At 35.7% G+C, this 14302-nt stretch overlaps 3 protein-coding genes and 1 long non-coding RNA gene across 5 annotated transcripts; 2 read left to right on the top strand and 2 right to left on the bottom strand.

The window, feature by feature from the left end:
• Positions 1 to 922: 922 nt before the first annotated feature.
• On the top strand, positions 923 to 4473 carry LOC105976726 (uncharacterized). 2 transcript variants are annotated; one of them, XR_016034242.1, is made up of 4 exons: positions 923 to 1351; positions 3510 to 3629; positions 3727 to 3947; positions 4077 to 4473. It is a non-coding gene; the product is annotated as an uncharacterized LOC105976726 (long non-coding RNA). The 2 variants fall into 2 exon arrangements; XR_001174494.2 differs by lacking the exon at positions 923 to 1351 and adding an exon at positions 3239 to 3367.
• On the bottom strand, positions 2259 to 4226 carry LOC105976725 (imidazolonepropionase (Protein of unknown function, DUF642)). Its single transcript, XM_013001987.2, has 3 exons — positions 4091 to 4226; positions 3494 to 3994; positions 2259 to 2914 (listed from the first exon to the last, which is right to left on the bottom strand). The coding sequence occupies exons 1-3, from the start codon at positions 4188 to 4190 to the stop codon at positions 2391 to 2393; spliced, it is 1125 nt and encodes a 374-aa protein (XP_012857441.1). The 5' UTR covers positions 4191 to 4226; the 3' UTR covers positions 2259 to 2390.
• A 3685-nt stretch (positions 4474 to 8158) lies between the features above and the next one.
• On the top strand, positions 8159 to 11869 carry LOC105976566 (Leucine-rich repeat protein kinase family protein). Its single transcript, XM_013001803.2, has 2 exons — positions 8159 to 11137; positions 11228 to 11869. Exons 1-2 carry the CDS (start codon positions 8785 to 8787, stop codon positions 11551 to 11553), a joined length of 2679 nt encoding a protein of 892 aa, XP_012857257.1. The 5' UTR covers positions 8159 to 8784; the 3' UTR covers positions 11554 to 11869.
• A 307-nt stretch (positions 11870 to 12176) lies between these two features.
• On the bottom strand, positions 12177 to 13816 carry LOC105976567 (uncharacterized). The gene is made up of 3 exons (XM_013001804.2): positions 13674 to 13816; positions 12635 to 12743; positions 12177 to 12550 (listed from the first exon to the last, which is right to left on the bottom strand). The coding sequence occupies exons 2-3, from the start codon at positions 12726 to 12728 to the stop codon at positions 12402 to 12404; spliced, it is 243 nt and encodes an 80-aa protein (XP_012857258.2). The 5' UTR covers positions 12729 to 12743; positions 13674 to 13816; the 3' UTR covers positions 12177 to 12401.
• Between the last annotated feature and the right edge of the window lie 486 nt (positions 13817 to 14302).

Raw genomic sequence — 14302 nt, 5'->3', positions numbered from 1 at the left:
CGTCGTCGTTTCCAGGATTCTAAGTTCGGGGGCTGTTGTTTAAGAATGAATACGGGTGTTTCTTTTGTTTTCGCCTTCGGGTTAGGATTGTAATAGAATTTTGAACTACATTATATTTGTTCGTTTTTTAAGACTGAAAATGGAATGGATTGGATTTTCCGGAAGTGAAAAACTAGTTACAATTCAGTTGCGAATTAAAAAGAAAACAAAAATCGGGGTGGTTTTTTAACAATTTGATATAACACGTGGGTACTGATAGCAATAAACTCATACTTTTTCATTCCCATTTGTTATAAAATTGACAAAATTATATAGTTGATGTTGTAATTGTGATGTTTGGTTTTTCCTTCCTTTTTGAATATTTGAAATAGGAAACTAAATCAATTTGAAATTGAAATCTTATATGTATTTCAATTAGAATAATTTATTAAAATATGAAATTAAATTTTATTTTATAATATCGAAAATAAAATACGACACAATATAAAAATATATACATATTCTTAGTTTAAAATACGCGGGCATAATTTCTACTTCCTCTGTTCCTTTATAATTGTCGTTTTTAGCTTGTGCACAAGGATTAAGAATATCAATAAATGTTGCTTACTTTTAGAAAAATATATGTTCTTATACTAAAATGTCCTTGCCAATAATTAATGTGAAAGAGTGTTAGAGATAGTTAATAAAGTTAAAATTAATAATTACTACATAATTAATGCAGTATTGTAAATGTAAAGTGACAGATAATATGGAACAAAAATAATTTTAAAAGGATACAGTACCACTTAAATTGATTTCTCAAAAGAAAAAAAAAAATATTAATAATGATTAATTTCTCAAAACATTTTCTAAAAAATTAAGTGAAGAAAATCTGCTCGTTGTTTTCCGATACAAATAGTATTGATGTTAATGGCGGGGATACACTGCAAATGAAACCCATGGCTACACTTTTCGAGAACCCTAATTCTCTCGCCGATCGCAAACTCCGACAAGCAGATAGGGCACTCGGCCAGCTCCATCCCCTCGGAGCAAATAAAAAACGGAATCTCCGGTTCCTGCTCCGCGGTGGCGCAGCCTAGATCCGCCTTCCGATTAGCCGGCGTCCGCGGCTGCCGCCGCCGTGCGCACATGTAGCGGATGACGGCGTTGAACGCTACGGCGCAGATCAATGTGCAGACGAGGATGACGAGGACTAAGGCTTGGAACTGGAGTACGGCCACAAAGGGCAGTTGCTGCTGACGTCACACTGTGCCGACGCAGGCGAGCGCCGCGGATGTGGAGGTGGCAGCTGGTGGCGAGATGTAGACGGCGGATCCAACCTTTGCCGACGAGGCTCCTGCACCGAGATAAGGTATTTGTCTCATTTTCCTTCTTCCCCTCTCTTCTTTGCGTGTTTATTTTTACTACTTTTTATTGTTTTCTTCTGCCAGGAAGTATTGGATTTTAATTTTGAAGGGGTTTGAGTATGATTAATATTTTACGGATAAACGATAACAATCATATAGGTGCATTAGCTAAACTTTCGCTTTTGTGCAATAACTTTCAAAGAAAAGGAGAGATGTAAACACACTAGGCATAAGCCATTTGTGATAAGCTTAGTCTAAAAAACGTCGGCAAGAAGATTAGAACTCGAGTCATTTGACATCACACTCTGGAGTTCGATTATATTAGAACTTTGAATCGAGTGTTAGAATATCAGATTTTAAATTTTATTCACATTTAAATAAATATATTTTAATTCACAGATAGGTCAAGGATACACTTAGGCTCTGTTTGATAAGAAATATGCAATTGTATAGTATATGTAATATTTGAGTGAGTTGCGAATCTCATACTCAAGAGTGAATAGAATATCGATGATTATCATTGAATAAGCAGTCGAACATTTATGAAATATCGAACTATAAACTAGCTGTCAAGTAAAGAAGGGAAAGAGGAATAAAGGTCGTAAGGTATAGTTATGTATAAGAATTGATTAAGTGATGATAATCAATTATTCATGGCTTGATATAAGAGAAGGTACTAAAAGTAGAATTATCGATGCTTGATGGTTAATGATTTTCTTAAGTATTCACAAGTTGTATAGCTAATATCTTGATCCGTATATAGTTCGACTTCACTATTTCTTCGCTTTCTTTTTTATTGTTCTTTCAATAATTCCAAGACATAAATACACAAGGAAAAAACCCACAAACTTCTGGTGGGACTTATGTTATACGAATATAGACATTTATTTGCTCCCCCCAGAAAAGAAAAAATTAAATCAGAAAGAACGTCCATATAATTATTTCGTCTGCAATAGAATTCCAAAACCCCACCTAATATCTTCATTTCCTGTAACAATTTCGTATGAAGAAAAACAAACACACTTTCATTTCCTCACTAATAAATTAATTAGCAACTGGAACAACCTTAACATTGTCTAAAACAGGGCCACAAATATGACTGAAATCATGCAACCTCGTATGATAAAACGGACTGTAGAACGTAATCCTAGTCCTCTCTGAAACTGCTTGAAACTTAAGACTCCCATTCTTGAACCATCCCTTCCCATGCGACGTAAACTCAACTTTCACACTGTTTCTCCCCGCGAAAGCTTCTACAGCCATTGTCCCGCTGCAGCCGTTCTTAGCATCTCCAATGGTGAATGTCAGATTGTACCATTTATTGATCTCTGTACTAATGATTTGTGCAATGGCTGTTTCTCTCCCTCCCACAAACTCGATAGCTGCAAGACCTAAAGGCACGTTGAAATGCTTAGAATCGATGTATTTGACCGGTTTGAGTGACTCGATTATCCATCCTGGGACCGGTGAGTATAAATCTTGACGCTTTGGGAGGATTAGGATTCCCGTGGAGAAGTTCTTGAACACGTGTGGGCCCGCTTCGAACCCTCCATTCTTCAGCAAATTCCCTGGAATTTAATTTATGATCATTTTGAAATGTATAGTATAGTTAGTGATCTTGGTATTTCAAATTGCATGATCTTGATTTTTCAGAAAATATTGGAGGATAAATTTTTTGGACTGTGAAATATGCAACTTCTATATATCTTTCAGACAGCTTGAGCAGAGTTTCTGTTTTCTGTACCAGGTAAGGAAAATGTTGCACTATAACGTGTATATGGGAGGTAAGTACATATAGGCGTGTAAAACATCGGATTTACATATGTGTTTTGTCCTGAAATTGTTACCATGCGGACAAACAATGTTATATTGTTGAAAACCTGACAAGTGACAACTTTCAATAGAGTCAGGGGTGGACTCATTTCAAATCCTTCTACCAAAACGCAGCTAAACTTAGCTTTATGCTGGCTTCGCTACTGAACGGAATCCTCATAAACCAACCAACATGTTTATATAACAAGGTTTATATAGATCTAAATGCTCTATTACTGCTCATTGTTATGGTTAAAATTTTTATAGTTTTTAGTATTATTGCATCTTAAGATCCAGTCTATATACAAGAGTATTTTTCAGTTTTGAGACTTCACCTTTGGTTAATTTCAGGGGGAGCATTTCCTTGATTGCAATGGCATCCAAGAGAGGCCCACAAGTCGGATCCTCCTGCATCCCAGGATTATGAAACGTCACCTTAACAACACTCGAAGCCGCCCTAAAGCTCCACGCGTAAGTATCCCCTCCATCGCTACTGTACAAAGTCTGGATCGGCAGATCGCTCGACATCCCATGCACTGAAACCCTAATCGCCTCGTCCTGCGCGCAGGTCCTCGTCGCGCCGAACGTGAGGCTGTAGATTGAGCCTGGTTTCAAGTTCTTTACATACTGAGAAACCGAAGCCTCGTTCCCGAGCCTGACCGCGTGGACCCCACGTGGGACCGGGAAGTAGAACCCCCCTGGCTGTGGCCCGCCGGAGATGTACTCGACTATGCCGGAGATTTCCCATTTCGGGAGGGAGTGCTTTCCGATGATCACCGTTTTGTTCAGGTGTGACTTCTTTGGCCCTTCTTCAAAGTTTCCGTTTTCGAGTAGTCCTATATATATAACACGGGAAGAGAACATATCTTACTAAGATACCAACATTAATAGAATAGCATTGACATTGTTCCAACATAGGAATGATAACTTACCATCAAGAATCGGAGGAACTACTGCAGAAGCTAGACTAGTGGAGAGGATGAATGTTAGTAATAGGAAGTTCGAAAGAGTGGTGGGATGATAATAAGCCATTGATCGAACCGTAGGAAGAAAGTTTCGAGAAATAGGAGATGGAGTTTTATCAGGTTAGATAATAGAAGAACTGCTTATGAAAGAAATCATGTAGAATGATGGAGGATTATTTAAGTTGGTAACAATACTTAAAGAAACATGGGGCCATGTTATAGGGCCACAAATTTAGCCGTGAGATGTGTTTCTCTGTCCCAGTTTTATTTTTTATGGTGAAAATCAGTGCTTTAACTTCTGCACAAATTTCCACATGAGTTTGATTTTAAAGTTCGAATTCTTGATTTTAGTGAAGCTTCTAATATTGTTAAGAATCTGGAAAACATTTTATGCCAAGTCATAGACAAGTTTCTTGACACAGAAAATTACACAAATATTTCAAAGTATTGCATGGATTTGAGTGCATACTGTATTTAATGTTACGTAGCGCGGAAACTTCAACTACTAAATGTTTCTGTGTTTCGGACACGTTTCGTGTCGCTGTTTTGCAATTTCTAAAAAGTTAGGAACATGTTTGAATAACAAATTTTCAAATGTTTTTGTTGCTTCCCTGATTATTTACATGATCTAATCATCAATTGCAAATTGATAGTTGATGTTAAAATTTATTTTGAATATGTTTGTATGAAAATATATAAAATGAATTTATATATAAATAATAACTTATGTAGGTTTATATAGCATATTTATGAATATACCCCTATTTAATATTTATATATTTTCTCCAAACTCCCGTATCCCCATTTTTGGAACATGTTGTTTTCTGTTATCGCCGTTTTTGTGTCGGTGCTACGTAGCTTAATGCTTTTCAATTTTCGACAAAATAATTAATAATATGTTGTTTACAAGTGTGGCGAAATTAAAGTCAAATGTTATTAATCCACCGTCCAACTGACTGCAATTATTTAAAAAATAATTGTTCATGAGTTATTTTAATTTTGTATGTTAATAATGTTAACTGTTATTCGAGGTTTGCTATTATTAAATCAATTAAATTAAGTCAGTCTTTCATTGTACCTGGATAATTTTGCTGTACTAGATGCCCATCAAACTTAGTTTATTTTATATCACATATAAATAATTTTCTCACATTAGAAGTAAAGAGAAATGATTTATTTATTAACCAAAATGTATACATATTTTGAAAACTTTTAATCAGAAATTCAGAATTATTAGCATGCTATCATGCAATATTGATTCCAAAAAACTTTGTGTTTGTGTGTGTGTATATATTATATTTGTTTTTTTCTTTTTCCCCTATATTATGAGCTATACTATTCATCATTTGGGCTGCTTCTTTAATTCAACAAAAGAATGGACTAGAACTGTTGTGGGCTAACTGAGCCCCAATCTAATAAGTTTACGCAGACTGCCACATAACAACTTATGAAGCCCTACCCATAAAATAATGTTTATTTGTAACCCAACTTTTTATTTTTTGGTAAATAGCACTTATTCCCTGTGTTTTGAAATTTGCGTATATGACTCCCTTGTACTTTCAATAATATATCACATGACCCCCTTGTATTTTAACCTTCATAATGAGAATGATTATTTGTCGTGTGAAATACACGATAGAGGGTGTATGTGCTTATATTAAAAGTACAAGGGGGTCATGTGCATAAAGTTCAAACTACAGAGGGGTTATGTGCTTATATCAAAAGTACAAGGGGTCGTGTGAACAAAACTCAAACCATAGGGGGTTAAGTGCTATTTAACCTTCTTTTTCTTTTTCTTTTTTTTAGTTTTTATTTTCCTTTTTAGACATTGTGGACTTAGACTTGGGCCATATAAGTTGGAAGTTGCAAGACTTGCCCATCAATTTTCATTCTATTTAGCAAAATACTTGAAATTGCAGTCCTAAAATTAATTCGTACAAATACCCCCATCCTATATATATAAATAATTGTTGGCTATATGTACTGAATAAGCATAGAAGAGGGGGACCCTAGATGCTGTAGACAAGAGAGACAATGCATGATACAAAGGTCATGATGCATGTCCAATAAAGGGGGTGCCCCCTATCTCAATCACTATATATACATACATATACATATATATTTCACATCGAATTACACTTTTTCTTTTTATCTTTTTTCTACCTTTATTTATTTATTTTATTTTATTTTTCTTTTTGACAATAACCCAAAGGTGGATGCCCACACCATGCACATGCTATTGGTGGGAAAAATGGCTTTAGTTAGGGATGACAAATTGTCTTTTATTCGGAATCGAACCATCCCTATTTGTGTTTCTGCATTTCAAACTTAGGACCACCCCCAAAAATCTAAGTTAATATTCTTGATTCTTGAAAGTTGGAACTAAATTTTCTTATCTTGTTTCACTATTTGTTAAATAGGAAACAAAAAAAATTTAAAGTTAAAAAAGAAGAAAAAGTAATTTCCCGACCACATGTGGTGTTTTAGGCAGTGTCCCCTCCTTTTGGATTTTGACATTTTGCCCTTACATGATGTATTGTTTAGTTCGGATAAAAAATGTTCGTTTCAATTTTACGAATATCTTGGTGATTGTGATTGTGGTTTTGACCATTTTCTAGTCTGATTTTGGCAAAATTTAAAACGCATAAACTGTAATTCTTTGAGATAGCTTTATAATCCAACTTGAATCAGCTAAATTGGATGTCGGGTGACATAGTTATGCTTGAATGAATTATATTTTGAATTTTAGATAACTCGAAACATAAAAAATTGAACAATGTTCATTGATTCATGCATATCTTTGTTACACGATATTCAATCTTGGCGATTCAAGTTGGATTAGAAAGTTAACTCAAAGAACTACAAATTATTTATTTTAATATTTGCCAAATTCTGAGTTAAAAATGGTCAAAATAACGTTTGAAGTCGAAAAAAAGAGAAATGACCTCCCTTTACAAAAAGACTTTGTTTAAGTTCAAAAAAAAAATCGCTTAAGGTATGTGTTGCTATATTAAAAATAACAAAAGCATTTTTTTCTATAAAAAGTACCAAAGCTAAAGTGAATTTAAGAGGAAAGAGCAGCATATAATGGCTGATGAAATGATTGGATCATTTGAATATGTAATAAAAAAAGTTATATATATATATATAAGGGCATCATCATAATCATTATGGAGAGTGTTTTTATCCCGCCAAATCCATGATTCCTGCATAAATCACGCCTTAATCACTCATTAGTTCCTGATTCCTCCTCATTAATATGTTTACAATAATCAAACCTCCACAAATATATATATATATATATATATATATATATATATATACGAACAAACGAAAGAAAAACAAAAGAAAGCAAAGGCATATGGACCAATGGTGTCCCTAATTGCTTATTATCATTGTCTAATTTTATTTGTTATTTGGAACTTTCAATTGTTTTTTTTCCTCATAAAAAATGTGCTAAAAGCGTACTTTTTGGTCAAATTTTAAATTATTCGCTAATCTATGAATATTCAAGCAAAATCACAAAAAAATGTATACTATAGCTCACAGTTTTTGGCAAAAATCGTAGAAATGTTCAACTCTTTTTAAATGCTTTTTAACACTCAAATGTACAGTATATAACAAGTTTATTTTGAGTTAGTAAATACTTAATTTTATCTAAATCTCGTTTCACTAGTTTTTGATTAGGTTATCAAAATCACCGAAAATTGTATCGATTGCGGAAATGTTCAAAAACTAAATTTTAACGCCAAATATATAACATATAATTTTTTTTTTACTTACAAATAATCAAGAAATAGTATATCCAATAATTATTTCACTGTTTTGTTATCAAAAAACAAATCAGAAAACATAGTATATTTTTTAAATGCTCAAATATATTTTTTAATATTCTTCTAACAGTCAAATACAGTGTAAGAAAAAAAAACTGTACACCACAACAATACAAAAGTTGAAATTAAATTATCGAAAAGCTATAGTCTAGATTTCATAAATTCATATATTAATATATTATTAATAATAATTAAATATACATACAGAAATATACAGTAAGTACCTTGCCTACAATATTGTGTCATTGTCTCATCAATCAATCCTGAGAACTGCTCATTTCTCGTGAAGCTTTCTCTGTACATAACATCTCGCGGCTTTCACTCTCTCTCTCTCTCTCTCTAGCCTCTCTTTCTCTCTCTACTCTGAGTGACGAAAAACACCTGACCCGTGAAACCCGTTTCCTAAAAACATTGTACAATTCTTCTTTCATCACCTCCATTTTTTTTTTTCCAACTCCTTCCCTTTTTTTAAGCTTTTGCTTCCTTTTTTTTTATACCAAGATTGCTGCTTTTTTCTAGTCTTGTTATTCAGTTCTTGGGGGCGTTTCTTTTGATATCTGAGTTTGATCAAAAGATTTCTTGAAAATTGCATCCCAGTCCTCGCTGCATTTCTTCTTTTTTATCTGAGCTGATTCTATGCTCGCTTTGTGTTTGTATTATTGATCAAGAATTTCTTGAGAAAAAGTGCATTTTTACTCCTCAAGTTAGCTGAAAAAAGGCGCTGCCTTTTCAGAGTTTTCGTCATTTTTCCTGGTTTTTTAGCTACCCATTTCTAATTTCCAGAATCTTATTTTATTTTTTTACCCAAATTGAAGGCAACCCAAAAAAATGCCATTTTTGAGTTTCTTGAGTATTTTCCTTTTTGGGCTGCTCTCGAGTTCTCAACTTGTGATTACTCAGGAACTGAGTGATCAAGAAACACTAATTGCAATTAGGGAAGAGTTTAAAATATCTGCGTGGAGTGTGAACACCTCAGATCATTGCACTTGGCCTGGAGTTTCTTGCAGCAGCAATAGCTCCAACAATTCAATGGTGGAGAGTCTTGATCTTTCTAACCATGCCCTACAAGGTAACAACATCACTCTCATATCTCAGCTCAAATCACTTAAGTTTCTTGATCTTTCATTCAACAACTTCAATGGCATCATCCCTCCTGCTTTCGGAAGCTTAATCGAGCTTGAGTTTCTTGATTTATCGTTTAACAACTTCGGTGGCTCGATTCCTGTCGAGCTTTCAAAGCTCGAAAATCTCCGAGCATTGAATCTTTCCAATAACTTTCTCATGGGTGTGATTCCCGATGAGCTTGATCAGGGGTTCAAGAATTTGCAGGATTTGCAGCTATTTACTAATAGATTGAATGGCTCAATCCCTCTTTGGGTGGGGAATTTAACCAATCTGAGAGTTTTCACTGCCTACGAAAACGATTTAACCGGTTTTATTCCCGATAAGCTAGGTTCATTAACTGAACTTAAGTTGTTGAACCTTCATTCAAATCAATTGGAGGGTTCCATTCCCGAGAGCATTTTTGCTATGGAGAAACTCGAAAGTTTGGTTCTGACTCAGAATAGATTGACGGGGTATATTCCTCGATCGATCGGGAAATGCAAGTCCCTTTCGAGTATAAGGATTGGCAATAATAATTTGATTGGAGGTATTCCTAAAGAAATTGGTAATATTAGTAGCCTCACTTACTTCGAAGCGAACAACAACAATCTTTCGGGGGAGATTGTGATGGAGTTTTCGAAATGTCCTAATCTCACTCTCCTTAACTTAGCTTCAAATGGGTTTTCGGGAACTGTGCCTTTCGAGTTTGGCTTGCTCAGTAATCTGCAGGAGCTGATTGTTTCAGGGAATATTCTTTTTGGAGAGATACCCACATCGATTCTCAAGGGAAAGAATCTTAGCAAGCTCGATTTAAGTAATAATAGATTCAACGGCACTATTCCTCAGAGTATATGCAATACTTCAAGATTGCAGTTCTTGCTGTTGAGCCATAATGCAATAAGAGGGCAGATACCGCACGAGATTGGGAACTGCACGAAACTGCTGGAATTGCAACTCGATGGAAACTATCTAACCGGGAATATTCCTCCTGAAATCGGTCATATCAAGAACTTGCAGATTGCTCTGAATTTGAGCTCCAATAATCTCCACGGACTATTGCCCGACGAGCTAGGGAAATTGGACAAGCTTGTCTCTTTAGACGTGTCGAATAATCAGCTAAGCGGGAATATTCCAGTTGCACTAAAAGGGATGCTTAGTTTGATCGAGGTTGATTTCTCGAATAATCGTTTCAACGGGCCAATACCCTCTTTTATCCCGTTTCAGAAAAGCCCGAACTCGAGCTTTCTTAGAAACAAGGGTCTCTGCGGTGAGCCATTGAGCGTTTCTTGCGGTGTATTTAGTAATTCCGGTGGGAATTCTTACCACCACAAGGTTTCTTACAGGGTTGTACTCGCTGTCATCGGTTCGGGATTGGCTGTATTCGCGTCTGTGACAGTTGTCGTTTTGCTGTTTATGATGAGGGAAAGGCAAGAAAAAGCAGCTGCAAAAGATGCTGGTGACAAAGAAGACATCAGTGACAGCCCGGTCATATTAGCGGGAAACGTGTTTGTCGAAAACCTCAGCCAAGCTGTAGACTTCGAAGCTGTGGCTAAAGCAACCATGAAAGAATCGAATAAGCTAAGTGTCGGAACATTTAGTATTATATACAAAGCAGATATGCCTTCGGGTATGGTTTTGTCTGTTCGAAAATTGAGATCAATGGATAAAACTGTACTCAATCACAGGAGCAAGATGATTCGAGAAGTCGAAAAGCTGAGTAAGCTCTGTCACGAGAACTTGATGAGGCCAATAGGATTCGTTTTGTTCGAAGACATTGTGTTGTTATTACATCATTATTTTCCCAACGGGACTTTGTCTCGATTCCTTCACGATGATTCTACGAAGAAGCAAGATCAATGGCCTTCGAGACTTGCGATTGCAGTTGGAGTGGCTGAAGGATTAGCTTTCCTCCATAGTGTGGCGATTATCCACCTCGATATTTCATCAGGAAATGTAGTTTTGGATTCCGATTTTAAGCCTTTAGTCGGAGAAGTTGAGATTTCGAAGCTTCTTGATCCGTCTAGAGGTACAGCTAGCATCAGTGCTGTTGCTGGCTCATTTGGTTATATCCCTCCAGGTATTATTTTATTTCCCTAAAAAAAAAGAACAAATTCCTCATTAGTTTATAAGTTTTGTTTAATTTATCTCTGTTTTTTTTATTAAACAGAATATGCATACACGATGCAAGTTACAGCACCGGGTAATGTATACAGCTATGGGGTGGTTTTGTTGGAGATCTTGACTAGTCAACTACCGGTAGATGAGGCTTTTGGGGAGGGGATTGATCTGGTGAAATGGGTGCACACTGCACCGATGAGGGGAGAAACACCGGAGCAGATTCTTGATGCAAGGCTAAGTACTGTTTCTTTTGCTTGGAGAAAAGAAATGCTTGCTGCACTCAAGATAGCATTACTGTGCACTGATAGCACACCGGCCAAACGGCCCAAAATGAAAACCGTGGTAGAGATGCTTCGAGAAATTACTCAAACTTAGTCGAAAGGGATTTTGCTAGAGTTCATTCTCAGCTATAGACAATAGGGATTGTTCGCAATTTATTGGACATGTTGTTTATCCTTCCCTTCTCTGTGTATCAAGAACTTGTGGTATATTCAAGATGTAATCTTTGTAGATAGATGGAGAAAAAAGTATTTGGTGAAAGATTCGAGGCAGTTCGAGTGTGCTGGAGAATCGAGCATTACTTTTTTTTATTTTTTCGGGTAAAATCAACATTTGCACGAGGAATTGTATCTGGATGGAATATGCTTCTCTTGGGAGTTGTATAATTTTAAAAGGCTCTCTGTTTCATTCATATTAGAACTCCTAAGGTAATTCACAATGATGTTTTTAAGTGATTCCATCATCCAAATGAGTGGAATTGCAACAAACATGTATACTACACATATTCCAAGTTACGTATCTAAAACGACCACAGTGCTCGACTCTCGGTCATTACGAAGTAAATCACAGAACCAGAAAATTTTGCAAGTATATTTCATGCCAACCAATGTTGCAAGCATGCCCAATATTTTTGTAGTCAAAGGCCAAACACAACATCTCATATAAATGCAATTGCCTCACAAGGCATGAATCAAATCATAAATGAATCAAAAACATAATTTCAAAAGTATGCAAAGCATAAAACACTTATTACTAGCTGTTCTGCAGCACAACACCAACACCGAAGTCTACATCTGAGAAGGGCGGAGAGAATCAAAACAGCAAAATCTAATAAACATAAGATTTCATTCCACACATTGTGTTCCCTTGTTTTATCAATGATATAGTCAACATGCCTATATCATGGTAACACACAAAAAATAAAGATCCATAAAAGTTGCAATTTATTGATCGAGACCGGATTTGACGATGAAATTCTGGCGGCTGATGGGGTTCATGACGACTGGGGGACCCGCAGTACGAGGCCATGCCTGGAACTTCTTGTCAGTCTCCAGCAACCATTCTTTTCTTGAGACAGTTGAAGGAGTACTACCTACATTCAAAATGTAATTCTTTAAAAGACGAGAAAAGAAATGGTCACGAAACATTGTATTTAAGGTAGGTAGGCAGTACTAACCTCCAAAGATCTTCTGGTCAGAAATGATAGTGTCGCAGACATATGCAACGGCGATGGATCCCACTAGAGCAGACCAGATGTATTTTCCTGCCATTTTTCGCTTCCAAAACTGCTAAATTGAAATCAAGTTTTAACAAATTACCCATGATCATGACCTCGAGACTGAGTTTTAAAATTGCGGGCTTGCTGGGAAAGCTTGGTTCAAGAAATAATGAAAACGAAGCAAGACATAACAAGATAAGATGACATAAATCACTACTTGCTGGACAGATTGGGAAACGGAAAACGGTATTTTAGCAAGGCGTGTCTAATCTACCAAGCACAAAAAACATATACGATTCTTCATGAAAACTAATTAAGAGAAGACCCAATAATAACACAAACAAAAAACCCACAGAATAATATATTCGACGAGGTTTTCAAATCCAAAAGTCATACAGAAACAAACATTTACCAAATCACATTAGACACAATCACATATGCAAAGAGGCATCACATTTTCATGTATTTTCGCAGCTCTTCTCGTCCCATATGCAACAGATCACTTTGGCCGATAATAACAGAACCAATTAAATAAATCCAACGAGAGAATCTAGCAAAGCATATTCCAAAATCTCAAGAATAACCAACCTAATAGATCCAAAATTCAAAACCACATAACTCTTATTTGGGTTTCACATAACCATATGAAAATTCAAACTTTCAACAAATTGAAAACCAGAATAAAAAAAGTTCTCTTCTCAACATTTAAATCCAGAATAATCAGCCGCTCGCGGAATAAATCCCATTATTACCAATAAACAAACGAGAATACTAAGCATTTGCAAACCCGCATCAAATCCCTAAATCCGGATCAACGACTGCCCTAAGGTCTATAAACACAGGAAATCAAGCATAAAGACAGTACGAAAATCAGGAAAACTGAGCAAATACAAACCCCAAAGCCGCAGTTAAAAGCAACAATTGTGGAAACCCTAACTGAATCAATACAAATAAACAAACAGAGGAAATGCAAAACATGAACAAACATAGCATGTACCGATATAGAGAGAGCTCCTTCCGCGGTGGATTTCTCGGGGTTGAATCGATCAGGTGAGGAGAAGAAATGATGATCTCAGACCCTATATATATATATATGGACGGAATTAGGGGAACTCAACCACGCCGTTATAACCTCTCTAGCACATATTTTTCCCTTTTTTTTAATTTAACTTAATATATCGTATTTAATTAAACAAATAAAATTAAAAAAAAATGAAAAAATAATAATCAATTGAATTATAAAGTGAATCTTAAACATTTGTTGCAACAATAACCTTGTTCATCTGGTTTATTTGATGCTACCTCAGGTGAATTTCATCGGGTGGTTAATAACCGTTGATCTGCATGTAATCACACACACTCATGTTTATGCGTGCTTAGTGAGTGACTATTTAACCAGATTAAAGTTAAAAATCAATCGGTTTTTTATGACCCTATGTAGCACTAAGTTTTCACGGTCAAATTTATGTTACATCGCGGTAAAAACATATATAGTCGATCTACATGCTAACGTTAATATACGTGGTGCATTTTATTACTCTCATAATAACCGCAACTAAGGGGAAGATAAATAGGAAATAAGATGTTACACCTCGTTATTTACACTGGGTTGATTTGAACCACAAA

Source organism: Erythranthe guttata, chromosome 11 (assembly GCF_056151865.1).
Source record: "Erythranthe guttata isolate IM_541 chromosome 11, IM_541, whole genome shotgun sequence".
Taxonomy (NCBI): Eukaryota; Viridiplantae; Streptophyta; class Magnoliopsida; order Lamiales; family Phrymaceae; genus Erythranthe; species Erythranthe guttata.
Note: the sequence above shows the minus strand (reverse complement) of the source record. Positions and strands in the feature narration are given on the sequence as shown.

Excerpts from the sequence above, each read along its gene's own strand:
- LOC105976566 (XM_013001803.2), top strand. The coding sequence starts at position 8,785 with ATGCCATTTTTGAGTTTCTTGAGTATTTTCCTTTTTGGGCTGCTCTCG. Across the intron at positions 11,138-11,227 it reads ATTTGGTTATATCCCTCCAG|AATATGCATACACGATGCAA; the intron begins GTATTATTTTAT and ends TTTATTAAACAG.
- LOC105976725 (XM_013001987.2), bottom strand. The coding sequence starts at position 4,190 with ATGGCTTATTATCATCCCACCACTCTTTCGAACTTCCTATTACTAACA. Across the intron at positions 3,995-4,090 it reads AGTTCCTCCGATTCTTGATG|GACTACTCGAAAACGGAAAC; the intron begins GTAAGTTATCAT and ends TTATATATATAG. Across the intron at positions 2,915-3,493 it reads CCCCCTGAAATTAACCAAAG|GGAATTTGCTGAAGAATGGA; the intron begins GTGAAGTCTCAA and ends ATTAAATTCCAG.
- LOC105976567 (XM_013001804.2), bottom strand. The coding sequence starts at position 12,728 with ATGGCAGGAAAATACATCTGGTCTGCTCTAGTGGGATCCATCGCCGTT. Across the intron at positions 12,551-12,634 it reads TGACCAGAAGATCTTTGGAG|GTAGTACTCCTTCAACTGTC; the intron begins GTTAGTACTGCC and ends TTTTGAATGTAG.